Source organism: Piliocolobus tephrosceles, chromosome 2 (assembly GCF_002776525.5).
Source record: "Piliocolobus tephrosceles isolate RC106 chromosome 2, ASM277652v3, whole genome shotgun sequence".
NCBI lineage: Eukaryota > Metazoa > Chordata > Mammalia > Primates > Cercopithecidae > Piliocolobus > Piliocolobus tephrosceles.
In genome coordinates, this window is record NC_045435.1 from 157313777 (window position 1) to 157341183 (window position 27407).

A 27407-nucleotide genomic window follows, 5' to 3' on the forward strand; every position below is an offset into this window, starting at 1 on the left:
GAGCACACAGAGGTAATGGAGGCTGCAGGGGCATGGGAGGGGTGAGAGGGGAGCTCAGAGTCCTGGGCGTCAGCCTTTCATGAGAACAGTCTCCTGAGAGCAGGCCCAGCGCTGAGCTTTCATCTAACATCAGGCAAGAATACCATCAAAATCATTCTACTGTAAACCTGCCAGGTCCGACACATCAGGGAGATAAGCAGCATGTTTTCTGGGAGGTTGCTGCTGCCCCTGTTGTGAAGCACCATCCCTAACTTTGGGAAAACTCAAAGGGATAATAGAGCTGCTTTCTCACCTCCTTCCCAAGTGCTGTGGATGTCAGGAAAGACTATTGTCTTAAGTTTTATATTGCTTCCTGAGAGGAAACACTCTATGGCAGGGAACCCTAACCCGCAAGCCACCAACCAGTACCAGGGCTGGAGAGCCCACTTCCATCTAGGGGTCAAGGACAGGGTGCGAGGAGGGCAATGCTGGGAGCACTGTGTTTGGAATGTGGCCCTTTTTTTCCAGAGCAGAGTCAGTGACTAAAGCCCTTTCAATGCCAGTCTCTTGTGCTCTGCATGTGCGCCAGGCATGGAGAGAAAGGCTCTTCAAAAACTCCCAGTGCAGTTCCGTGTCTCAGTGTATATTGGTGACGGTCAATGGTGGTGTAGCTATTTGGGCTCCTTGGTGACCTACATTGCATTAGACCCAGTTGGGGCCACACAGGGTGGTCTCTAGCTAGAGAGAAGCCCATCCCAGATGCCCCCATGCAGGGTATATGTGGGAAGGTGGAGGCTGCACTGAATGCCCACATCTGTGGTTGTGCAAGAGTTGGCTGTGGAGGATGTGGCTGAATGGCTAAGATGGGTTTCTCAGTGAACTGGAGCTGAAGGATGGGTTTGGAGCCAGGCTTCCAGGGCCCAAAGGAACCAAGGTCCACCCTTCAGAGTGAACAGTAGGATAGGAGACTCAGTTTCCAGCCCAGTCTCAAAGGATGTAGCTAAGAGACTTGGGTTTGTGAGAGGTTCTCCCCACATCAGGACCAAACATGGAAACATAACAAAGACTGCTCTTTGCAGACCAACTACCACTTGTCAGAGGCTACAATAGGTGCTTGGTAAATAATATTTTACTGACTTCCCACAAATGCCTTGTGAAGTGGACATTATTATCCTCATTTAGCGGATGGCTGAACATGAGCCTTAGATGTCTGAGTAATTTGCTCAAGGTCGCACAACCAGACAGCAATAAAGCGGAAACTCACACCCAAGTCTGTCAGATCCAAGTCCAGTGTGGTCAGGACTTGGCCACACTGGCATGTAGCTGCCTCCTTGTGTGGGGCACTACAGGACTCTGTGGGGAGGGTGGTTGGAGACTTTGGGGCTACCTTCCATGGGCTACTAATTTAAGCCCTGAGCATCATCAGGGGTCTGGCAGAAACAGACGGCACAGTAGAAAGAGGTGATTGAGGGGAGATTAATGAAGGTCTGTTTACAAAGGTTGCACAGAGTTAAAGACAGGCAACAAGAATGACAAAGCACTCAGGGACTAGCAGCAGCAGGGGGCTTTTACCATGCTTAGGTTTGAAGGACGTGGGGAGGGAGCCATCTTCCCAGAACCAGGCAAGAGCTGCAGCTACAGGAGGGGCCACCAGCCTCTCCCTGTCAGCAGGCAGGAGCATCTCACTTCCCATGTCCCATAGCTCCTGCTGGTGAAGGGGCCCAGTGGATGCCTCTCTCTGCCCAGGGCAGGGAAGAGAAGGGTAGAGAGTGGGCCTTGAGGAGCAAATAGAAACCATCACTCACCTGCTAGAACGGATACCTTTAGAGAAAGCGCCTGGCCTTCCTTGTGTCTGTGTCCTCCAAGCTCCCAGCGCAGCCCCTAGTATTTGTTGGAGGAAATCCAACAGCCCTATTTCCCAGTGTCCTAACCCTCTTGTAATGGGTTGAATTGTGTCCCTCACAAAAAAGTTATGTTGGAGTCCTGACCCTGAGTACCTCACAATGCAGCCTTATTTGGAAACAGGGTTATTGCAGATGTAAATAGTTAAGACGAAGTCATACTACAGTATGACGGACCCCTCATCCAATATGACTGCCGTCCTTATAAAATAGTCATGCCACATAAAGGCAGAGAAAGGGAGAGAAGCATGCCATGAGGTAGGCAGATTGGAGTTGGCAGCTGCAAGCCAAGGAACACCAGAGATCCCAGGCAAACCACCAGAAGCAAGAAGTGGCCAGGAAAGATCCTCCCCGACAGGTTCAGAGGAAGTATGGCCCTGATACCATCTTGATTTGGGATTTTTAGCCTCCTGGACACCTCTGTTGTTTTAAGCCACTGAGGTTGTAGTGCTGTTACAGCAGTCCTAAGAAACTAATACAGCTTCTGAAGTAAGTTCCATATTTTATTAGTGAAAATCACTCACATAGTACAAGCATACACACTACTAAGCCACTGTAAGACCAAGCCAGACCTGGGGATTCCAGAGGCAGAAAGTCCATCGTAGATCCAGAGGTCCCCTCTAGTTTCTTGTCACGTTTCTCAGATACCACCCTAAGAACTAAGAGCCAGAAGAAACCCTCTGAACCAGAGAGGAGAACAACCATCAAAAGCCATGTACCAAGTGCCAAGCTGGGCTGGGCAGGTAGGGCAGCCCTTCTGAAGCCGATTCCCAGTCTTACACAGCTCTGTACATTGAGCAGACCTTCCCATGTCCCCATGCTCTGGTCTGCTTCTCTGGAAGTCTACCTTGGAAGAGTCCTGGAGGGAGAGAAATGGCTCTGAGCCTTCCCACTTGTTCGTGGGCTATGCCACGTGTTAACCAGTACCTAATCTAGGGCCTGTCCCAACTCCTTCAGGCACATTTCTATGCTGTGACCCATCTAAGCTGCGGCTTCTTTCTAGTTACCATAACTAATTGCACCTTGGAATATAAAAGAAACAGAAGGAGGAGGACGTAGTGGGTAGGACTGTGCTGATCTGTACATCCTTTAAAAGAGCAAATTTCACAGTTTGTTTTATAATTTAAATGCCTTATCAGACTCATTCAGTCAGTCAGTCATTCAGTAGATGGGTTGGGTTGGCACCTTCAGTTTCCTCAGGCTTGTTTCTTATCTTTCTCACTGGCCTTTGCCACACATCAACCAGTGGAGACTTATACAATCAGAGCTTCCATTTGCCTAGCATGTTACACTGGCAAGGACAATAAATAAATGTTAGTCAAATGAGTGTTCTTAAGAAAACACAGAACGTCTTTATGGGCATGGCTCTGTTGACTCAGGGCAGGAAGCAAGAGGGAAAGCCTCTTCCTGTGTTGTACATTAGGATTTTGACACTCAGCCTGACTTGATTTGCTCATCAGTTGTGGAGCTGGGGTTTGAACCCAGATCTTCAGGGTTTATTGAACATTTATATTGTATGAGGGCATCTGACCAAGCTCTGTGGGACAGAAGTCACAGCTCTGCTCTCTGAACGTACTTCAAATATACTCAGATATATAAAGTGATAATGAAAACTAACCATTCAAACAGTACGAGTTCTGTAGAGGAAGGAAGACCTCCACGGGTAGGACTAGGTCGAGTCTTTCAGGTGTGTAGGGGGAGTAGGAAGACAGTCCAGGCAGGAGTGACACCATGAGCAGAAATGGGGCACTGGAAGAAGGGCTTCCTTTAGGGAACTGAAGATCAATTTGGAAGAGGTGGGTTTAGATCAGAAAGCTCTTAAAGGCCAGGCATTTGTGGCATATCTTGGAGTTAGTGGAGAGACTTTGAAAATCATAAAGTAGAGGAATGAGATGTGATGAAAGAGTCATTTTCTGAAAATTGGTTAAATTTTTATTTCTGAATTTGTGTCGTGTAAAGCAGCACAGTAATAATTAGGAAGCTCATCTGTAAACCAACATCCCCCACCCAACAGCTGTTCCATCTCGCTACCTACTTTTTTTAGGTAGTTGCTATTTCACTCGGTTGAAACACTGTCTTCTGAGTTGCATCTGTTGGCTCACACAGTTCTGCTTCCTGCTTTCTGTTTCACTGCTCACATTCTGCTCACTGCTACATTGTCTTCATAACACTTCAGGCGTGTGAATGTGCTATCCTGCACATCTTCCTTCCCCTATGGATGGGCCGGTTCCAGCTTTTCTCATAGTCTAGATAATGATGCAATGATCAGCTTCATGATATAGGGCTTTTTGTTTTCTTCTGAAATTATTTTCTTTGGACAAATTCTTGGGAGTGAAATTATTAGGTGGTCAGAGGGCTGGAGACTCTATAAGCCTTTCTTCAGTGTGGCCATATTACTTTTTAAAAAGCTGAACTATTTACATTGTCAGACAATGAAGTCACCAGCTGCATAAAGGGCAACTCAGATGAGGCCTCCTGAATGAGACACCAGTTACAAGGTGGTTGCTGTGGTCCTCATGTGCAGGAATGAAGCCCTGGGGTCAGATAGGGTGCTGAGAATGAAAAGGAATACACAGCTGAAAAAGATGCTGTAAAGGAAGAAAGAACCATTGGAATATGGTGAGTGATTGGGTAAAAGACTGAAGTAGAGGAAGGAATCAAAACTAAATGCTGCTGAAGTTTCACAGCTAGGCTCCAGGAAGTTTGGAAGGGTTTGATGTGAAGAAGAAGAGAATTACTGGAGGGAGAAGATTTAGATGGGGTAGACACATGGGAGATGAGTTGTGGAAAGTTTGCTTGGAACACGTTGTCTTTGAACTTCTGTGGCTGTGCTGGGCCCAGGCAGTGGTCTTGATAGAACACAGACTGGTGCCCTTGACAGTTTACAGTCAACCAAGCCGATCCCAAAATCCAAAGCCAGCAGGCAATGTGAGGCCAATTCAGACGGATAGGGATGAGATTACAGGGAGACCAGCCTGTACAGGCAGCAGGAGGTCCGGACATGGTGTGAAGTTGGGGTTTAAACACCTTTAGTGCTGGGCCCCTGTTGCAGGGGCTGAGGGTCAAGGGCAGCAGACACCCTGAGGAGCCATATGGGCATCATACAGGAGTTCCATGCCAATAGGGCTGGAACAAACAAAAAACAAACAAACAAACAAACAAAAAACCCGACAGAGATCCCATATTCCCAGGGAACACTTCCCTGTAGAAGCTTCAGTATGGAAACCCTCAGGGCATTCCCACCAACCAATGGGACCACGGGCTGGGGGTCCAGATGGTGGGGCCAGGTCTGAGCCTCCTGTGAGGAAGAAGAGGCAGAAGACCATGTGCAGGCCAGGTCCAGAGGGCAACCCAGAGACCCCTAGGGAAGGCAGAGGACCTGGCCACGCACACCATCAGCATCTAATGCAGTCTGGATTTGGGACTGGGGGTTATTATTTAATATGTCCCACTCTTGCCAGTATGGGCTGTCTTAGGTCAGGGGCATGTGTATGTGTGTGTGTGTGTGTGTGTGTGTGTGTGTGTGTATGTATGCATGCACCTGTGTGTGTGCTCATACACAAATATGTGAAGGGGATGGGGGTGGTCTCTGTTCTTTCAACAGCCAGGGGCTGGGAAAAAGAAAGAGGAAGTTCCAGCTGCCTGCTAGGCTCCATACACTTGTCATTTTATTCTGTGCTCACATTGTTTCTATGAGTCCATCTCCTACCATTCACTGAGGCTGCCATTGCAGATCTATTTGCATGGTTATTGGAATAATTTCTGTTGTCTGTGTGGCTGCAAGCTCCCTGAGGGCTGGGATGTCTCTCTATTCCCTGTTCATCTCTGCTTGCACAGCACTCTCTTCCCCCCATTTCCATGGGAGTTACTAAAAATTCTTTGTTGAATGCATACCTGAACCCCTTTTCACCACCTTACAGCTCTCTTGCAAGGATCCTCTGTGGAGGTAGATGGAAGGAGTTGGGGCTGCCGTGTGTCCTTTGTGCAGTGGGACCAACTCTCGGCTGCTTGCATTTACATAATAGCAGCTTTGTTCTTGAGCTTTTCCATGGTGTGGCTTTCAGGCTTAAAGAGTTCTGTGGGCTGTGGAGAATAACACAGGGAAATGACTGCATGGTGGCACTAGCCCTGTCCTGCTTGAAAGGTCTGTGGACTTGCCTTATCAAATACACATAAGGCACTGCTCAGAAAAGGCCTGGAAGCTGCTATTCCATCTGTCAGTATATGTTGTATTTTGTTATCATGATGGTAGGACACTGTAAATATTTCAACTGAATATCTGATTAATGTCTCTCCAAAAAGCATGGCAGCTGTAAAAAGAGGGTTTATTTATTTCCTTTTCAACATGATGGGTGTCTAATTTTTCCCGAATGTCAGTATATCCAAAGGTGCCAATCCAGACAGAAACAGAAACTGCCTGCAGGGCCAGGCAGTAGCTGCCTCTTCTTCCTCACAGGAGGCTCAGACCTGGCCCCACCATCTGGACCCCCAGCCGGTGGCCCCATTGGTTGGTGGGAATGCCCTGAGGGTTTCCATACTGAAGCTTCTGCAGGGAAGTGTTCCCTGGGAATATGGGATCTCTGTCGGGTTTTTTGTTTGTTTGTTTGTTTGTTGTTTGTTCTTCCAACAAACAAAAACACATTTTTTGAGATGGGCTCTTGCTATGTTGCTAAGGTTGGTCTCAAACTCTAGGTTCAAGAGATGTCCCACCTCAGTCTCCCCTGAATAGCTGGGATTACAGGTGCACACCACAGTACCTGGCTCTATGCCAGGTTTCTTATGCATCCCATCCTTCCCAGGTTCCTGCAAGTCAAGCCAACCCTTGCCAGAGATCCCTTCTATCTCCCTTCTTAGCCTCACTTCTCCTTTTGCTCACTGTTTTTCTCACTCTCCCATCTGCTTGGGATGACTCCTACTTCATTTCCTTCAACCGGTCCTTGCCCCTCCCACTGTTGCTTTTAGGAGTCACTCTCCCATCTCTGTCCCAAGAAGCAGGGGGAGATACTCCATTCTTTCCTCCTCACCACTGCCCACCCCTTTCCAGGAAACCTCAAGCATTTCCTGTTACCTACACACAGGGCGAGACTCCCTGATGCTTGCACACCTGTTCCCCACATACAGAAGATTATTTCTGGTTCTTTTTTCCAGTGTTTTTCTCATAGGCTCAGCCAGAATAGAGTGCTGGTTATGACTTTGCTTCTTGTCCTTTCCTCAACTAAACCATTAGTTTCTCTAGGGCACACATCAATTTATATGCATTGTTATAGCCCCAACACGTGTTATTCCCTTGGTCTTTACAACAATGCAAAGAAGAAAGCAGATGAAATATCATTAGATGTGTAACATAATTAGATTCTTACAGATACTTTATTGATATCATATAGGATATACCATCTCAGATTCTTGTCGTAGCTAAAGAGACTGAAGCTTGGAGTGATTAAGCTATAGTAATAGCAATACCGCATGTTTCAGTGTTTTATTTCACTCAGCCTCACGTTCTCCCCCCATAATCCTGGCTACTAGTTAGCACTAGACTCATCCTGAAGATGAGGGGTGCAGATGGAGAGAGAAATGGAGAGAGACACAGGGAGGGTGGAGGGACAGGGGAGGTTGTATGACATGGGCAAAGTCATATCTCTTCTAGGTAGTGAAGATGGGACTTGCAATCTGGTCTGCCCACACCAGCACTCTCTCTACACTGTGTGTGCCCTTCCCGGTGATCTGCCCTTGGGCACTGAGTATGTGCTCTCAGAGGGTGGTGGGCATGGGTCCCTGAGTCGTGTCCTCTGCAGGAATCCCCAGATCTGACGGCACCACATGCATTTCCAGCTGGGTTGGTCCCCATGCCACTGTTTGAGAGCAGAAGTGATGGTAAATATTTAATTGTGCTTCCACCATAACTTTCTGCCAGAACTCTCAATATGCTTTATAAATGCAAATGAGCACGCTCTTCCTCTCCAGGGAGATGTAAACCTGCTCAAATCACTTTTATTCAGCCCTCACCAGAGTGTAGTGCCATCATCAGGAGCTCTCTGTGCCAGAAAAGAAACTGCCCTTAATCATATCGAGTGGATGGTTTATGGTTTTGTGGTCTTCTGTCTCCACAATGGGCAGATGTAAAGAAATAGATTTCTCTTGCTGCAAATTCTGTCCTACAGAGTGTGTGGAAAACATTATTTAGAAGCAGATTTAATTACAGCCCTAGAGCAGGTGATCATGACTAATATGAAGTCCTGGGCTGTATTTATGGGGTTAACAAAACAAATGAGTCCTTGGATGACAAGGAAGTAAAGTTGATTCTTTTATTTGCTTCTGGACTGTTTTCCTCGCCACCATCCTCTGCCGGCTCCCTGCTCCTCCAACATGATCTTGCTGTTGGGTTGGGGGATGCATTATTCTGGGAGCTTTTGTGGCTTCTTGGCTTTATGAGTGAGGATCCCACTCCTGCCCAACCCCAGAGCTTCTTCAGAGCCCTTCAGAAGCCCAAGTCAGCCTTGTGGTCCATGTGCTGAGATTTCAGGCTGTTGGTGTCAGGGTGGGAAACTGTGTGACTTGGCAGAAAGCACTGCACCTTTCTGTACCCCGATTCCCAGCTCTGCCACAGGGACTCAGTTGCCCCTGTTTCAGGCCTTCCTGGCAGAGACATTTTAATAATCATGGAGATGAGTTTCTACAGAGCCTCATGGAGTGTCTTCTGAGAAGTGTATTATGTAAATTTGGTGTGTCATGATGATCATTATTAGTGCTGTGAAGTGGAGATGGGAGGAGGAGGGGAGAGCTGCTCCAAGCAGAGACCAGCCTCCCCAGCTGTCAGAAGAACTGGAGACAAAAACAAACTTAAGAAACCTGCTCCAATGCTTATGTTCCTTCAAATATGCATGGGGCACGACTCAATCCGAACACAAACTCACATGGGTAGGAAAATGCAGCTCTCTTTATTTCATTTTATGCCTGTTCATTTCCAGTTTGAGCCCTTGTTTTGCTGGGGTAGCAGAAGTGCTATCTGGGTTACTAGTAGGCCCATCATGTTAAGCTTTGGAGGAAGGCGCTCCCTGGCTCTGTTGGCTCCTGTCCACACAGGCACCTGCTGAGATATCCTGTACCCCACCTGAACCCTGCTCATATCCCATGCAGGTCACCACTGGATGCTCCCAGGTCCCCCTCATTCGACCCACTCAGGCCCTTCGGCCCCCCCTGCTGTCCCTGAGTGCCATGTTAGTCTGTCGGGGCCATTGGCCACTCCCTCACCGCCCTAGGATGCTGAATATCCAAGCCCATGTCCTGGACAGGCTCTCAGCATTTCTCTTGTGGAGTGGGTAGCTCTTTGGGATTGAGTGAGCAATGAGAGCATAGGAAGACCCTTTCTTCCACACAGCTCCCCATTTATCACTTCTGTTTTAATTCCCTTAGTCCTGCCCCTTAGGGTGGGTTTCTCCGCAAACCTTTGGTTTATGACAGGGTTCTTCTATTTCATAATGGGCCCAAGATTTTGTGACTCTGCGTTGACATCTCCTCCCTGATGCGGTAAGCAAGGTGTGGCTCTTCTCATGGTGATGGGAAGGGGAGGCAGTGGGAAGGACAAGAGGAGAATAAAACCCCAAACGATGCATCATTTATGTTGTGCCCTTCCCTGTTTGTTGAGTAGCTATGAAGCTGGGAGGTGCTGTGTCTGTTCCCTTGATACATATCCTGGGAACGCAGGTGGCTAGGACACCATCACCTGCCCATATAGCACCATTGTGTAAATTTTTAAAAGTGTCCCTCTGCAACAATTGGATATCTACATCAAGAAAAAAGTGCATTGATCCTATACCTTCCACCTTATGCAAAAATTAACTTGAATCATAGACCTAGGTAGGAGAAAAAATTATTTGCGACCTTGGGTTAGGCAAAGATTTTTCAGACACAGCACTAAACTGTAAAAGAAAACAAAATGATAAATTGTACTTCATCAAAATTAAAAACTTCTGATTTTTGAAAGACACTGTTACGAAAATGAAAACATAAGCCACAGACTGGGAGAAAATATTTGCAAAGCATGTATCTGAAAAAGGAGTTGTATTCAGAATATATAAAGACCTCTCAAACTCAATAATAAGAAAATAATCCATTTAAAAAGGAGAAAAAGATTTGAATAGACACTTCAAAGAAGATTTATGGATGACAAATAAGTATGTGACAAGATGTTTAATACCATTCGCCAGCAAGGAAATGAACATTAGGACCATAATGATATAGCACTACACACTGATTAAAATGGCTAAAGTTAAAAACAAATTACCATGCCAAGTGTCAATGAAAATATGGAGGAACTGGAACTCCCATAGATTCTTACAATAATAACCCCAAACTGGAAACAACAGGTGTATGAATAAACAAATGGTGGCACATCACACAAGAGAGTATTACTCAACGATAAAAAGAAATTAGCTATTGGTATACACAACAATATGAATAAGTCTTAAAATAATTATGCTGAGTGAGAAAAGCCAGATTTGTAAAAAATGGCATATACTATATGGTTCCTTATATGAAATGTGAGAAAATGCCATTTAATCTACAGTGACAGAAAGCAGATGAGTCATTGCCTGGGACAGGGGCATGGTGGGTTAGGAGTAGGAAGAAGGAAAGGATTACAAAGGGACTAAAGAAACTTTTGAGCATGATGAATATGTTTATTAATTTGTAGTGATGGTTTCACTGGTGTACATATATATAAAAATGTGTCAAATGATACATTTTAAATATGTGCAGTTTATCCCTGATGGCTCCTAGGAGCTCACAGCAGCATCCAGCTGTCTGTCTTTCCTTTCCTGTGGCCAGAGGAAGGAAGGTAACCAGCTGGCTGCTGTGGCCACCCTTGCCACTTCATCACCTGCATGGTAGGCTGCTGGGATGTGAGATGTGTGTTTGTGTTCTATGCGAAACCTTTGCCAAAGCTATGTGAGCCGTTTGGAGTTGATGGGAAGTCACCCAAGGGTGTCAATATAGATGTCTGATGGGGAGGCAGAGGAGAATGTGTGGAGAGGAAGGAGGGCAGACAGATGAGGCCGGAGAAGCCTCACAATGGGGAGGAAGAAGACAGAAAGAGGTGGCCTAGAAAGGCCCGAGAAAGGAATTAAATTTGGCTACTTGGTCAACACGGCCCTGGTAGAATCTCTGGGAAGAAGCTGGGTCTTGGGGGTAAAGTGGTGGGTGCACAGATGACTTCATCTGACACAGGAGCCTTGGGGTCACTGGGGAGAGAGCACTGGACTTAGCATCAGACCTGTGGTCTGTATCCAACTTTGCCATAAGCTGCATAATCTTAGTAGGCTTCTTTTGCTATCTGAGCCTTGAGCTTCACAGAGGGGCCTGGGCTTGAAAGTGCACAGAGCTCCTTGTTACTACTGTCATTTACTATCACAAACAACTTCATGATCTTGAGGGCCACTGCATAGCAATCCTTCTGACTCATCTTTTTTTTGTTTATTCTTTTTTCTTTTTAATCTACAGAAACGTTAATGGACACCAGAACGGCTACTGCAGAGCTGGGCTGGACGGCCAATCCTGCATCAGGGGTGAGTATCACACCATTCGTCTTTCAGTCCTGCTGTGAGTTCCTGGACCCATACGATATCTAGGAGAGTAGAGACCACCCAGAGCAGTACCTGTGGGGAATGGAATACAGGTGTGAATGGCTGTGTCCACTGCTCATCCATGTAAAGACAGCACTGGGGGTCTCAGACCTGAGCTGCTGCCTTGTGTGGTGATGTAGACCATCTCTTGACACAGTCGTTTCTGAAAGCTGATACCTAGACAACTGGGGCCATGGCTGTGTGGGGATGGGGGCAGGGTGGTGACACTGAGGCAGATCAGAGATCTGTGATGCCCAAAGGGCTGCAGCAAAGGCAAAGACATGAGGGAGGAGGTAGAGTTCAGAATGGCCAAGGCTCTCATTCACTTAGACCTTGCCTTGGAGAGACAGTCATGATTTATTTGTCTAATGGTCATGTACCTGGTCAACTACAAAGATAGATTATCCTTGAGGAGCTCATGGCCTCCTGTGGGAACCAGTGTGTGGCAGTGGAGATCAACAGGCAGGTGTGGGCACAGAGCTGGGAATGAGAAGCCATGAGGTTAGACAAGAAGCCTTTATAGACAAGGTGCAAGCAAGCCGGGTTTTAGAGCATGAGTAGGAGATTGACAGATGTTGTACCGAGAGCCTGGAAAGATGTTCTAAGTAGGAGGAATGATGGTTGAAAGGGATGATGAGATTATGAAAACACATAAGAGGGAATAGTCCGTGTGTATGGAACAGAGCACGGTGTGAATGCTGCTGAGATGGGACTGGAGGGTAAGTTGGAACCTGGAATGGTGGTGATGGACTGTAACTGCCATGCTGAGCAGGGAACTTGGATTTCATCCCATAGGTAATGGCGAGATCCTGAGTAGGAGAAGGAAATGGTCACATTTGTTGACAGAATTGTAGAGAACAGTTAAGAGAAAAGCATTTAAGAGGCTCTTTCAGCAGTCTTGGATGTGACAAAAGAATCAAGTTAAAATAGGATACCCAGAGCCTAGTTTGAGAAAAGTTAAGGAGGACAAATTGGCAATAGATGGACTATGCCAGGAAGGAGAGAAAGAGAGGGGAGGTGGAGATGATGTTCATGTCCCTGGCTTGGGCAGTTGGCTAATTTCAGAGCTTAATCATGAAGGGAGAAGGCAAGAGGAGGTGGGAGTGGGCTCTTCATCCCAGCCAGTGGGTGATGTCTGGCTGGGACAGGGTGGTCCTAGGCCTCCTCATCTGTCCCAGACCTTCTCTCTGCATCCCATCCCTGTAATCTCTATACCCCATGAAGGATCTCCAGCATAGCACTTCATCACCATGCCCTGGTTCTGCTGCAGGGATGGTTCTAATTGGGACATTCGGGTCCCAGGGCGGGCAGTTATCTCACCTGTGCATTCTCCACTGGGTTCTCACTGTTACTGTATCCCAGCATTTGAAGAACTGCATTGCTCGAGGCATAAGCATCATGCCTTGGAACAGGGAAGCAAGGTCCAGAATGAGCTGGCATTCCCTAAAGCAGGGAGTGGGCACAGGGGCAGAGCCTGACCACACTGAACAAGTCCAAATCATGCCAGAAACACTGTGGGCAACCAGGAAAACCTTCCCACTTTTACTTGGGACTTTATGTAAAGCTGATGAGGCAGCAGTTCTTCCATATCACCTGGATTTTAGGAACTTGCCGTCTTTTACAAATTATGTTATTGTTTGAAGGCTTGTGTGTTTTTACAAGGCCCTGACATGATTTATGGTTAATTTTTCCCTTGGTTTTTGTACACAACACCTGTTTTCTTTATACTTCTGATATCCTTTCCCAAGGAAGATTCTCCTTGAGGGAAACACTCAAAGTCAAGGCATGCCCTTTAGAGACAGCAGCTGCCTGGGCTCTCCCTGTTTGCCCTCCCTACTTGCTACCAGCATGCTCAGCTGCCTTTCCCCAGCACTCATTATGAGGCAACACACAGCCAGATCGTTCTTCTCCTGGTGCCCCGAGTAGCTTCTGAGTTTGTCTAGTTTACAGCGACCGGGGGAGGGTCAACATGGCCCTTGGTCTGGGTGGAAAAGGAGGACTCAAGGACTATGCTTCCATCCCAGGCCTGCTTGTCTGTTTCCTCCATGCTCTTCTGGGACAGTACCCTCCAATTCTGTGAACACAACAGTGACTCCCAAGTTAGTACATCTGGCTCAGACTCTAACTGATGTCTAACTGCTGCTACTTTCACTGGATGCTCATGGGCATATCAGTCTCAACATGGCCCAAGCAGATCTCACCCCCTTTTCCTTTCCCCACCCACACATGTGCATTCTCTATCCAAATCTTAGCACATTTATAAAGGTCAGAAACCAGAAGTGATTCTTGACTTCTCCTTTTATCATCTTCAGATCTCTGCTCGTGTCCATCCTCAGGGACATGCTCTCTGCATCCCAGTCATGTTAGAGTCCCCATCACAGGTCTTCTCAGTGCCAGGGAGCTTTACCAATAGCACAATACACAGTCCCAAAGTTTACATCTCTCTGTGTTAGAATTTGATTCACTTCTAGCCCCCCTTCAGCCATATTATAACCTCCAGGGTGGCCAGGACTCTGTGCATTTGTTCATCATTGGCAACTTACACCTAGTTCACTACCTGACTCAATGTTTCACTGTTGAAAGTTTCTGACTTGAGCTAGTGGGTGGATCATGGTGCCATCCTTGGAGTCAGAGGACACAGGAGGAGGAGTATGCTTGGGTGGGAAGAGGATGAGTCAATCTGGGACCTGTCAAGCTTGAAGCGTCTCTGAGGCACCCACGGGAAGGTGTGCCGTCAGCATTTGACTTTGGGACAATGGAATCAGAAGGCGGCCCCATGTCAGTGAGACGGGAGCCTGGGGCGTGGCTGCAGTCTCCCAGGGGAGTGCCACAGGGGAAAGAGGTGAGAGCTTTGGATGGATAACCTGCACTGAAGTGCCAAATAGAACCTAACATGGAGACTGGGAAAGAGTGGGCTGGGAGCAGGAGAAAACCAAGAGGAGGTCCGGTTTTAGAAGCCAGGAGAAGAGTGTGTCAGGGAGGAGGGCACAAAAGTGGCAAATGCCTCTGAGTGTTAAACATTTCCACTGGGTTTAGCTGCCAGAAACCCTGAGGTTAAGTATACAGATGGTTTCAGAGGGGCCCAGGGCAGGAAGCCAGAAAGCAGAGAGGTGAAGAGTCAGTAGGAGGTGGGGCAGTAGAGACAGCAATTGGTAAGGGGAGGGAGGACAGAGCTTGGTAGATGGAGGGAACAAGGGGCTGTGGGCTCATTTGCCTTTCCCAGGGAAACAGCTCTTTTCCTGTTGAAATAGCAAGAGAGATAGAGACGCCTATGGAGAGCTCCGAGTGCTCAGTTTTGACATGACAGAGCCATGAAATAGAAAATTCCTCTCAGCTTCATATCTTCTCTCTGGGTTGGAAGTGAGGTTTGGAGGGTGAGGCATGTGGAGTCCAGGCAGCAGGTGTTGAGAGGGCACAAAAGGAACTGCTACCGAGAGCGGCAGAGAGGCTGGCCATGTTTCGGAGGAGTGTGGCCAGGAGTAAGAGCTGGATTGTGGCTGACAACTGTGCACGCATGAGGATCCTGATCTACAGGCCTCCTTCAGCTGCCTGACTGCCTGGAAGAGCTGTGGCAGTGGGATCATCCAGAGTTCTGATTGCACAGGAAAAAATGGCGGGACTGAAGGTGCCGGGGCTGAGGACGCTGGCACCTTATTTTGTGACATCTACCCCACAGGAAGGAGAGTGAGGCCAGGAGGGACTGGTGTGACCAGCCCAGGGGCCCCAGATGTAGGTCTCAATGAGGCTAAAGAACAGATGTGATGGCATGGCTGGGACTGGAGGAAGACCTGGCACCTTGACATTAGATTTAAGACACACAGAGCTCTTCCGGGTGATGAAGAGGCTCTGAGTGGATCACGGTGTGAGCTGCTGGAGCAGAGGAGGATGAACTTCATGGCACTGAGGAGCTCAGGTGTTTGAGAAGCCAGGAGGCTTGGGAGAGCAGGGGTTCACCTTTTTCTGAGACCTAGTGTGGAGAAGATTGGGGAGGGAGATGGACTGTCAGCCCAAACAGGAGGGAAAGTCCTCAGATTGTTTCTCTGCAGTCAGGACACCATGCGTGGATGCTTAAGGCGGAGATGGTGGGTGGCATTGTTCTGGAGGCCTCAAAGGAACTGGGTTTGCCTCTTCCAGAGAAGGCACACAGTGCTGCCAGGGGCCCAGCTGGCATTGCAATGGGCCCCATCCACAGTGCATAGCCTGTGTGGCAGGCTTCCCAGACCCAGGGAGGGGTCTGGGAAGAGGCCAAGGGACTCTTCCTTTTATGGGGCTTAGTGTGTGCCTTTGCTGCTGTACTTGAGAACTACCAGATATAGGAAGGGGTTGGACCACTCACCTACACAAAGCCCACAGATCATTCCCAGTTTTATTGTTGGAAAGCAATATTACATGTCAAAACCAGAAAGTGTTCCCAGATTAAAAATGCTGCTTTATAATCTGTTGCAGCACCCTGCCTTTCATTGAAGGCCTTTAGGTTTAATCTAAATCGGGGCTATCTGGTGAACAGAGGAAAAAGGTAACAAACACATTTACAAAGTAACAAATGCCAGGGAGAGGCTGAGCTCCCACTAACGGGCTATCCCAGAGACCGTCACCACAACCCCTGATGACCCTTTTTGGGCTGGTTTCTAGCCCTGCCCTGAAAGATTCCCTAACTTTTACATTTCTGGACCTCTAGGCAGTGGGGAGTTGAGAGAGGTCCCGTGGATAAACAGTCAGCGCCGTGCCCAGCCATGGCTAGTACTCTGTAAACTGTAGTCTTTCTGGTTGCACCTCCAGTTCCGCTGCAGTTCCTAGATGCTCCCTGGCCTCCCTGCTCTGTTCCTTCTCCCCAACACTCTATCTCTCAGGTGTCAGCTTTGTTCTCAGCCCCTCTGGGACGCTCCTGGATGCTCCTCCCACCATGGCTGGGGTGGGTGCCCCATTTTTTTAAGCCTAGGGGGCTTGGTACCAACCTCTAACATACTGTCCTTCACTCTGTAAGTTAAATATCTGTTGATGTGTCAGACTTTGGCACTGATCAGAGAATGAGTCAGCTCCCTCTCTGTGTCCCTGGTGCCCAGCACCAGCCTGGCATAGGACAGGATCAGATTAATGTTTTGTTGACTGACTGAATAAATGAATAACGATCATTCTTGATACTTGTCTGCATCTCCAACCCAGGCCCCTGAACTTAGGAGACACTCAATTTAGGTGTACTGTAACCCAAATACACTGTAACATGTTTGTTGTAGGCCTCTTAACACCCAATTGGTGGTCAATATCTTTTCAAAGAGCATAATTAGTGATGCACATGGAGCCACTTCTCCTGAGATAAGCATGATAATGGGAACCAGGACAGGCAGAAGAAAGTCCCCATTGCTTTCAGCCCCCGGCTGTGATGGATTAGAAAGGCAAACCTAGTCCCTCTGATCAAGAGGCTTATTTAACTTGCTTGTTGGAAATCTCAGTCCAGTGTTCTTTTACTTTTGAAGTGGTTGGCCAAGGCTCACTGGCCATTTGGACTTGGGCCACCGTTGGCCTCTGTGTGTGTAAGTTTCTGTGTTGGTGAGATGTGTGGCTTATGTGTAAACATCTACCTGAGTTCTTACTTTCAAAAAAGTGCCGTGAGGGCTTCCAGTCTCCACCTCCTTCTGTGCTGTCCTGTGGAACCACCTTCAGGGCCCATGGCGTGCTCTGTTGACTACTGTAACACTGGCAGATCTTCACCATTGGAAGGGGGATGTGATAGAGGAAATACAGGAAGGAAGTCCAAAGCCAAGCCTCGTGAACCTTCAGGGTGAGTGAGCTGGGCTCATGTGTGTGCCGTGTGTGTGTGTGTGTGTACATATATATATCTGTAGAAATGTATGTGTGTGTGCATGTATATATGTGTGTATATATATTTGTGTGTATATGTATACATGTGTCTCTATGTCTGCATATATGTATATATGTGTGTCTATATATGTTTGTATATATGTATATATGTGCTATGTGTCTGCATGTATGTATACATATACATGTGTATATAGTGTGTATATATGTGTATCTGTATATATGTGTATGAATATATATCAATGTATATATGTATGTGTATTATGTGTGTGTCTGTGTACATATGCTTGTGTGTGTGTGTGTGTGTGTGTGTGGGTATGTATGAAGTTAAATTAGCTGATCTCACCCTGTGCTTTTGTAAGCAGTTCTAGAGTTCTGGAAACACTTTCAATAATGGGAGGATTATTAGACTGAATAGAGAGCTTCAGAGCAGGCCACTGTGAAGGGAACAACACGTATTTGAATGTCCGAACAACACGTATTTGGTAATTAACTCCTGATACGAAATGCATGCCCATGAGTACCGGCCTGCAGGCCGAATGCACAGCTGCTGCTTGGTTGTTTATGTGTGCGCTGTCTAGGCCACTTGGCAGTCCCTGGCTGTCTCCTCAGTCCCTGTCAGATCCCCCACCAGCTGCCCACCTCAAGTGACTCAGGAAAGCATACTCTGAAGAGAAACCCACTCTAATAACACCTCATCCATTCCAAGGCCAAGCAAAATCAATTACAATTTATCTGGTCTGATGGGTAAGACCTTTATGGAGAAGCAGTTAAGGCCTCAGGTCCTGGCATCAAATAAACTGGCTATTTTTCTGGATCTGCACTGCCTGCCTGTGTGATCTTGGGCCTGTTATTTAGACTCCTTCGGTCTCAGGTTTCACTTCTGCTCAATGGCGTAAGGATGATAACTCTGTCATATATGAAACAATATCAGTAAAAAGTTTTCCTTGGTAAACACTTAGGAAATGTTAGCACATCACTAACCCTCTGGAGGGCTGAATTTTCTCTTTTCTTCCTTTAATAATTCAATCATGCTTATTAAGACAGAAAAGCCCGAGCTAGATTAGAAAAATCCAAGAGAAATTTAGCTCTGGGCAAAATGGTTTTGTGAATGGAAGTTCACCACGTTTGAATTTCAGGACATGCCAGAGGCAGGAGGGCAGAAGAAGGTAGTGGGGCTGGCCACGATTTCTAGTCAGGAACCACTGAATGGGGACCTGGGAGCTCTGGACCTGAGCGCTGATTGCTGGAAGCTATTCTCACTCTATGCTTTAGTATCTGTCAGGGCTTTTTGATGGCCAATGACAGAAAAGTAAAACCCAGTCTTGAAGGATAGCTTGGCTCATGAAACTGAATGGTCCAGGGGCTGGTGTGGCTTCAAGTTTGGGTGGTCATCAATTGATTCCTCCTCCCCACCCTCTTGTTTTATCTCTTTTCTCTCTGTCTTCCCATCCTTTTTTCTCCTCTCTCTACTCCCACAGTGTAAGTTCCATACTGGAGTTCTTCTTGGTCATAAGATGCTGCCTGCAGTAGCTCTAGCCCTTATAGCCTCTTTCATCTGTATGCCCTGGAGAAGAGCAGACATCCCCTCCTGGGCCCCCCAGCAAAAGCACTGGAATTAGCTCTGAGTGGGCCTGGCTGGCTTGGCTTGAATCCCTCTCATGCTCACTCTGGACCATCCCCTGGGGAGGAAATTGACACTGAGGTCCCGTGTCCATTCCTGTGTTGTGGAGAGCCTACTGGAAGGCCAGGGAGAAAAGCAGGAGAGAGTAACAGGGAATCAGGATATAGGTAACAGAAAGATGACTAGATGCTAGGTAGGAAAAAAAAGTCTATCACTGTATGACAGACCCTAAGTGCCTTATAGCCAGGCACACATTAATCCTCACAATAGCCCCATTTTACAGATGAGGAAACTAAAGCCCGGAGCAGCTTGTAAATTGTCTAAGGTCTCGTAGTGAAAAAGTGCCAATGCTGACCTTTACCTTCCTGGAGGCTGGCTCTCCTGCCAACAATTATGCTCCACTGTCTTTCCCAATGAAATGCTACCCACCGTGGTATCTTCAGAGGCTGAGTTCCAGAAGGAACTCCCAGACTGAGCCTCCTTAAATTTAGGCTCAGTCTGCAAAAGGTTTTTTTTTTTTTTTTTTTCTCATAGTAAGAGACATGGGTGGTATTCTTTCTCTGAGCTGTTCCCTAGGAATTAGTACCACTTTCTCAACTGAGAGGCCCAGCCTCCCCTGCTGCCCGGCCTCTGACCTCCCTGTTCCCTCCCTCGTTCCCTCCCCTCCTATTCCCTCTTCAGGTAAACCACTGAGATAAGTCAGAGCTCCCCACCCTAGGCCTCCCACCCATTCTTTATCTTTTTCTCTCTCTACCAAAAGGCCTGTAATTAGGAAACATTAGCAGGCTCAAAACAGCTTTCATACCTGAAACATCCTCCATAATTGCACTCAGCAGAGCTCTTCCCTGGCTATTAATGTCACTTCTATGAAGCAATGAGGAACAAAACACCCGAGGCACTTAAAACATTTTTTATATAATATGCATCTTTTAGGAATGGAAGTTTAAAATCACCTGCCTGACAGAGACAGTGATAGACAAAGGCTTGAGGGGCTCGGGTAAGAGCCAGGAAGCAGGTCCTCCTCCAGGAGATGGAAGGCGGCGGCCACGAGATTCAGATGCTGCTCTGGCAAGACTCCAGGGCCGTGCATGGGTGGACCTACCTCAGTGGATCCCCAGGGGAGGAGAACTGGGCCAGATGAGCAGCGAGGCCACTGCTCTGCCTGGCTTCATCGCTTGTGGTTGCCCTCATGGGGCTTTCCTATGAGACTGTTTTTGTGGGCATGTGTATGCATTTAACAGAAAGGTGAATAGGATGCCACAGATGACCCGTGTTATAGAGTAGAATGTCAGTCATTACACTGATTGCAGAAATATATTGGATATGACTTTGTCTGTGTGTGGTATGGGTGGGGGGAGGGGAGTGGAGGGGGGGAGAGAGAGAGAGAGAGAGAGAAGCTTCTCTAGCTTGCTGTGTTAAACAACTTTGGGAGTTGTGGTGGTTCACCAGAACCTGACTGTCTGGCAGATTTATTTTCTTACTCTTGGAAATGGCTCATAGACTCATTCATCAACAGAGCAGAGACATTTCTGTCCACAGACTCTGGGAGGGAATGCCAGAGGTTACCCAAGCCCACCTTCCCCCTCTTGGAGGAATGCTTAACCCTTGTTGGTCCAGACAGGTGTCTTTCCACTTCTCTAAAACCTTCCCCAAGAGGACAGTTGCCCCACTACGCCCCTTGTCCCAATCTTGGAAACCTTTATGCAACTAGCATGTGAGCCTGAGGACTGACCCTTTGATGACAGCGCTTATCAAATTGAAGGACAAGTGACTTTCCAGGGCAGAAGAGGACACAGGGTTCCTGACTCAGGCACTGGGTTGGAACTGAGGAGGGTCAGCGTTGCCCTGACAGCCTGAACTCACAGCACTCCCACTGGTGACCTTGGTGAAGGAAAGAAATATATTATTGGGAAAGACAAAGCATTAGAAGGAGAGTGAGGATAAGACGAACAGGAGGAAAACAGGTGAAGAAGGGAGGATCAGGGTTGTCAGAAGATGAGCCTGGTTCCAGGAAGGAGGAACTTAGCCTCTGCAGGAACAGGGCAGCCTTGGGATGTTGGCTTTGGCCTCACTTCCAGTTATGCGCAAAAGCGTTAGAATAAATTGGCCAAAATCCCACTATACTTTCAGTGGTATGAAGGATCATGTCCAGGATTTGGGATCTGATGCCCTGGGCTTATTTCCATTTTCTGTTAAGTTCTTCAACCTCTTTAAGCCCATATGCTGCCTTTATAACATGGGTAATGTAAGATCTTATCTATAGAGTGATTGGGATTACATTGTGTTTACCTTTGTTTGTAACTGTAAGGCTCAGTGCAGTACCACTTACCCTGACTAGTACTAGTGGTAACAACGGACTCTTGTTCGAAAGACCTAACTTGCATGGGATGAGGGTGGGAACTGATGAAGGAGGGCCCCCGGAGACACAAGATCAACATGTTAGGTTGTGATTCTCACATGAACAATGTCAGAGAGCACACCCTGTTATTAATAGCAGTGTTATTATTAATAATGATAACTATTACACTAATCATCACCACTAATTACATACCAACGGTGTGCCAGGCATCAAGCTTTACTTGTATGACCTCACTTCTCACCGGGACCCTGCAAGGAAGGAAGGTGGCATCTCTCCCATTTCCAAAGTTCTGTTTCCAAACAGCCATTATCCAAAGTTCCAGGACTGGGTGGGGGTGCCGCTGACACTGACCCTAGGCTTGTCTGACCACAAAGCTCACTTTTGTATCTTTGCCCCTCAAGGAGTGTGAGGAGACGAACTCAGGCTCACAGACTGTTGAGAAACCAGAGAATGGAGCTGCGGTGGGGAGGAGTGGGAAAGAGGAGGGGCAAATGTTCAAAAAGAAAAAGTGTAGCTTTTTAAAGTAGCAAACCAGTGAGTTGTGCACGTGATAAACACCTGATAAATCATTTTTTAAAGTAAGCTCTATGGGGGGAGGTAGAGGAGGTGGTTTGGGGAAGTGTGGGGTTGGGGGAACAAACAGCAGCAAGTCCAAGAGGAACCTGGAGCAGGTGAGCCCTGGCCAGGGATCCTCAAGAGGATGCAGGTGGTCCCTGTGTATGTCTGGGTCCAGGCAGTGATAGAGGAGCCCAAGAGGATTCCCTCCCACCCCCTAGGTCCTGACAAGTGTTCAGGAAGTGAGAATTGCTGGGAAGGGAAGGGAGAGCTGTGAGGGGCTCCAGGGATCTCCTTTGTCCCATCCATTGTCCTCAGTGCCAGTGGGGCTGAACGCACCCCTCCTCCATTTGAGACGCTGCTCTGCCAATAGAATGGGGCTGGGGTCCCATCGTGGCACATCCTCATCTCCATGCATGCTGTCCCACTTGTTGCTCTTTCTGGTGGAGATAGGCATGTTCAATACATTTCCCAGGGTCCCGAAGGACAGCCTACATGACAAATGTGGGAGTCAAGATTCTGACTTATTTGCTGATCAAGAGCTTTGCCTTTAAACCAATGCGGCAAATGGTAATGGTCCACGTTTGCATTTAGGTGCAAGCAGTTCATTATGTAACAAGGCAGGGGTGACCAAGGTGAGCGGTGCCTCAAGTGATGGGCACCTGTGTTTGGCTGGCTGGCCATATCTTCACAGGGCTGACTGTGCAGGGAAGGCCAGACTGATCTCTGCCATTTGGAACAGTCCTGGTGCCAGTTGAAAGTAATGGTGGCCCCACTGTGTGCATTGCTGGCCTGAGCATTGCTGTCATGAGAGGCTTAGTATGGGAGCTGAATTTTAAAGGACACATTGGAAAAATCAGAGTGTGTCTATTGGGGTTAACCAGGGGTCGTGTCATTTAAAGACTATTCTTGCACCTGGGAAACCAAGTCCAGGAGGCAAAGGAGTGGAATACTTTTTCTCAATGGAGGCAGAGTTTTCTGCAGGCTTCTTAGGGCCAAGCTTCAGCATCTAAAGTCCCAGGAAAAAGCAGTCCCCTTAAGTGGATCACACATGGTGGCCACATTCCCACCCAATTGGGAGAACACACAGGATGTGGTGGGGGTGTCCTCTCTTGAGGCCAGATGTGGCTTTTTTTCACCCAGAGACTGGGAATTTCCTCCATCCTGAGAATGGGAATGAAGCCAAGAGCTCCTGCCAGAGGCCCCGCTCCTTCCTTCTCCCATGGCTGGCTCTCTTGCCTCCAAGACAGCTTTGGCTGGCCCCAGCCAGCATGGCTCATGCTCAGTCAAAACTTCCCGAGCTCATGGAATGAGGAGCCCATTTCCCTAGTCTGTAACCCAGCATGATGGGCCAGCTTGAGGCTGGCCTCTGCTATACATTCTGAGCAGAATCCCTCCAAGCTGAAGGGAAATGCCATCAGTCTCTCCCAGGGGTGACTCTCTACTCCTCTATCAATGGAGTCCAGGCCTGGGCACAGCAATATTAAGCAGCTGGGGCCTGGGGCCTCCAGCTCCCACCCCTGCCTTGTTCTACAAGGCGGTGTTGGGCAGCAGTGAGAACCACATTCAATCGACAGCTTAAGATAATCACATGTGTGAGGCACTGCAATAATGGCAGCTGAATACCCTGCCGCCGTTGCCATAGTGACCAGCCAAGCACTGGTTCCCTCCTTTTTTTTTTTTCCTTTCTTGTTTTCTGGACCTCCTTGTTATAGGGCTGGCTGGTGGGGTGGGTGATGAGTTGGGGAAATGGGAAAGGAGGAAAGGGGGAGGAGAGACCCAGGAGGGGCAGCCCATTATACCGCTCTTTAAATACCCCAGCTGGAGGTGTTTTAAATCTCAACAGAGACAGAGAGAAACAGTGTCTTAATCCCTAGCTCCCTGTGAATTATTTAAAGGGATCTTGTCAGAAGGATGAATTTGTCACTGTTGCAGTGTCAACAGCAGCAACAGCTGTCATAATGGCTGAGGACCCCACTCCAGGCAGGGCCTGGTACGCAATGCTGCTGCCTGCTGGAGGTTACAGTGGCCCAGGGTCCTATAGATAGGGAGCCCCTGCCCAGACCCAAGCCTGCAGTATTTTCCCTAGCATGCTGGTAGAAACCTGGGTGTGAAATATGCCAGAATGTAAAGGGGTGTGTGCCCTTCAGACCTCGTGCCCTGCTGGCCTTGCCCTCTAGTAGTGTGGTTCTATAGTCACAGGGTCTTTAAGCAGTGGACAGAGCTGACCAGCGCTCACACGGCTTTCCGATGGTATGCATACCCAAGGGAGGGCCACAGCCAGCACCTCAGCTGCCTGCACTTGCACTTGCACTTGCACACACACACGCGCGCGCGCATGTATCACTGATGGATGCACAGGTGCTGACGGACAGACAGAAGAGTCTTAGATCATACACATCACGGAGGGAGAGAGGACTTCCAAGAAAAAAATAACTGATGTGCACTCAGAGAGAGGCAAAGTGTGTGTCCCCAGAGAGCAGATATTCATGATAACTGGCTCGCAAGGGGCTCTTACTGGGGTTTAATTACTTTGCAAGCTTAAGTCACATTTAATCCTCACAATTGCCTTATGAGATAGGTACTATTAGGTACTATCCCTGTATTGCAGAGGAGGAAGTCGAGGCTCAGAGTAGTTTAAAGACTGGCCCATGGTCACACAGCTGGGTCTGTTGGACTCCAGATCCTGTGGACTTACCCCCAGCTAACGTGGGGATCCCCATGATTCTGAGTTGGGCAAGGTTAGAGCAGTGCTGTTTTTAAACCCCCACCCCTTTTTTGATCATCACAAAAACCTCTTTCCTAGCAATCTGAATATACTCTGCTTGGGGACATTTCCTCCTCCTTGACCTTGTTACAATATTGTCTGCATTTCTCTACCATCCAAGATTCTGTGGAGCTCTGCTCTTAAATACTGCATTGGGAAACAATATGTATACGTTTGTGATGTTCCAGTTATGTCCCTCACCCCCAACCCCTTGCTGTGATGCATTTCCAGGGGGCATCTTTGCTGTGAGTTCACAGTTTAGGGATTTCGTTGCTTTGTGCTGCTACAACATGGAAGCCCTTCCAAGGCACTGGGCTTTCAAAAGAGTCCCCAGCCCTGAGTCGGTCACCTTTCTCAATGGAATACCACATCAGGCCGTGGTAATGAATGGGGGATGGGGGAGGGGAATTCCTGTCCTCTCAGCCCAGCCACGTCTGGGAGGTAAATCAAGGATATTGGAAGGTAAGCTGGTGCTCGCAGCCCTCAGGGGAGCCTTTGAGTAAATCCCTGCCTTGGTTGGTTGGTGTACTAAATGGTAGATCCCTCTGGGCTTGTAGGAATTTATGCCCCATGGACCGCATTTTACATTTTAATTAGCCCTCTAGCTTGTCTAATATCCAAGCTCTTTCAGGCTTAGTCTACTGTCTACACAGGAGCTTTGTCCTTGGGGTCCAGGCTGATTGGTGGGGAAGGTTTGGTAGTGGTGGCTCCAGCCCAGCCCTGAGCATCTGCTGCCCTGAAGAATCTTTGGCCTCCTGTGGGCTCTGTGAAGTTGTGTGCTGCCCAGGCTCCAGGGAGCTTGTCGTTCAGAGGGGCAGACATCTCCCTGGATTGGGCAATGCCAAGAAAGCTCCATTATGGTCCCCCAGGGCACAGTGGCAGCAACTGTTTGCAAAATAGCAGCTTCCCCCAACAGCAGTTTGTACCCAAAAACAGACTGCTGAATGGGACCAGAGCCTGTAAGATGTGTCCAATTTTGTCTCCTTGTGGTCTGAGCTGGTGACTGACAGTGGTCCTGGGATTGCTGGCTTGAGAGAAGAGAGGCTATGATGAAACAGCTCAGAGGAAGCCCTGGAGATTCCCCGAGGGAAAGGGAAGGGGACTGCTAGTTGTTTCTCTGTGACTGTTAAGGAGAGGGAGTTTAGCATTTTAGTTCCTGCGTTCTGCTGACCAAAGGCTAGGATTATTTATATAGGATCTAGATGATTTCCACACCCTGGTGACTCAGCTGGAGGTGGATCCTGAGGTTAACGTAATCATGATGATGATCATCATCACAATAATGGGAATAATTGGTACTCAGTGAATGGTAGTTATGTGCAGGCACAGCACTAGATGAGCTCCTTCCGCATCCACGATCTTTCAGTCTTCGTATTACCCTGAAAAGTAAATAGTATTTTGCAAGTAAGGAAACTGAAGCTCAGAAAGTTGTCGTGATCACAGAGCTGTAACTGTCAGAGGTGGGGTCTGCCTGCCCTGGCAACCTCTACAGCTTCATCTCTTTCAGTGTTTCTCTTGCTGTTTAATCTTCTGTAGCCATGCTGGCATCCTGGCTTTCTCAGCAGTGGGCCAGGCACCTTCTTGCCCTGGGGAACTTGTTCTGGTTGTCCTCTGTGCCTGGGATGCTCCTCCTTCAGGTACCCTCCAGGCTAGCTCCTCTGTTTCATTCAGATCTCAGCTCAAAAGGAGATCTTCCCTGATTACGCCACTGCCAGCTATCACTCTATTTCCTTTCCTGCTTCTTTGTAGTTGTTAATGCTACCTGACTTTATATTATTCATTTGTTTGTTCATCCTTTGGTTAACTCTATTGGAATATAAGGTCTATGGGGGCAGGGACTTTTTCTCTTATTTATTCCTGTTTCACCAACTCCTAAAATGTTGCTTGGGGCTGCTGTAGTAGATGTTTGACTCTTTATTAAATAAATGAGATAAATGAGTTGGGTTTGAAACAAATCAAAATAGCTGGGATCTTATTAGGCCAACAGAGGCCAAAAAGCCTATTTCAATTATTTCTATTCCTGTCTTAAATAAAGGTGTCCAGAGGAAGTGCCGCTTTCCAGCCAGGCCCTGTAGAATTGGTTTATTCGTGGAGGTTATAATGACGCAGCATCATGATAGTCATAGGGCATTCTTAGAGGGGTGGGCCTGTGTGGGGTGGGGGACATTGCAGCAGTCCAGGGAGGGGCCAATTATCAAAAATCTTTCCAGAATTCTATGCTTGGAACTGTCTTCAGAGGCACAGAGTGGAATCAGCTCCAGTCCTTCACCTTCATTTTATAGTGGCTCTTCATTTTGACCAGTAATATTATTTCTTAATTTGCTTATCCATCTCATTAATCAGACTTGGTTCCAAATGACCTTTGCCTGTTTCTGAAATTCAGATCCACTCTTGGGGCATAAAGAATGTGTCAGAGTTTCTGAAGGTTGTTCTGGAAGGTAGTGTAGATGGATCAATGGGTAGAGCCCCTGACAATGATTTTAAAAGGGGAACAGTTTATACAGATAAATGAGTTTTGATAGCATGCTTTACATATGCACACAGACACACACACACATGCACGTGCATGTGCACACACACACACACAATCAGACAAACTGCACATAGTCAATATGCACTGTCCAAATGTCAACAGATGCTCTAGCAATAGATCTGCAAGCTCTGACTTCCAATAAGCAAGCCTAACAAACCTAGATCTTGGAGAGACCTGAAAGTGTCTTTCTCATACATCAAAGTCATGGTCTGAAAGCCCGAACAAGTACTTTCTAATGGATGTCATTGTTTCTTT

The 27407-nt window shown here is 47.7% G+C and overlaps 1 protein-coding gene across 1 annotated transcript in view; it reads left to right on the forward strand.

Moving 5' to 3' along the window:
* Positions 1-27407, forward strand: part of EPHB1 (EPH receptor B1) — a 459890-nt gene that overhangs the window by 118326 nt on the left and 314157 nt on the right. Inside the window, exon 2 of the mRNA XM_023187903.2 lies at positions 11376-11440. Within this exon, the coding sequence (XP_023043671.1) occupies positions 11376-11440 (65 nt within the window). The remainder of the gene's footprint in view (positions 1-11375; positions 11441-27407) is intronic.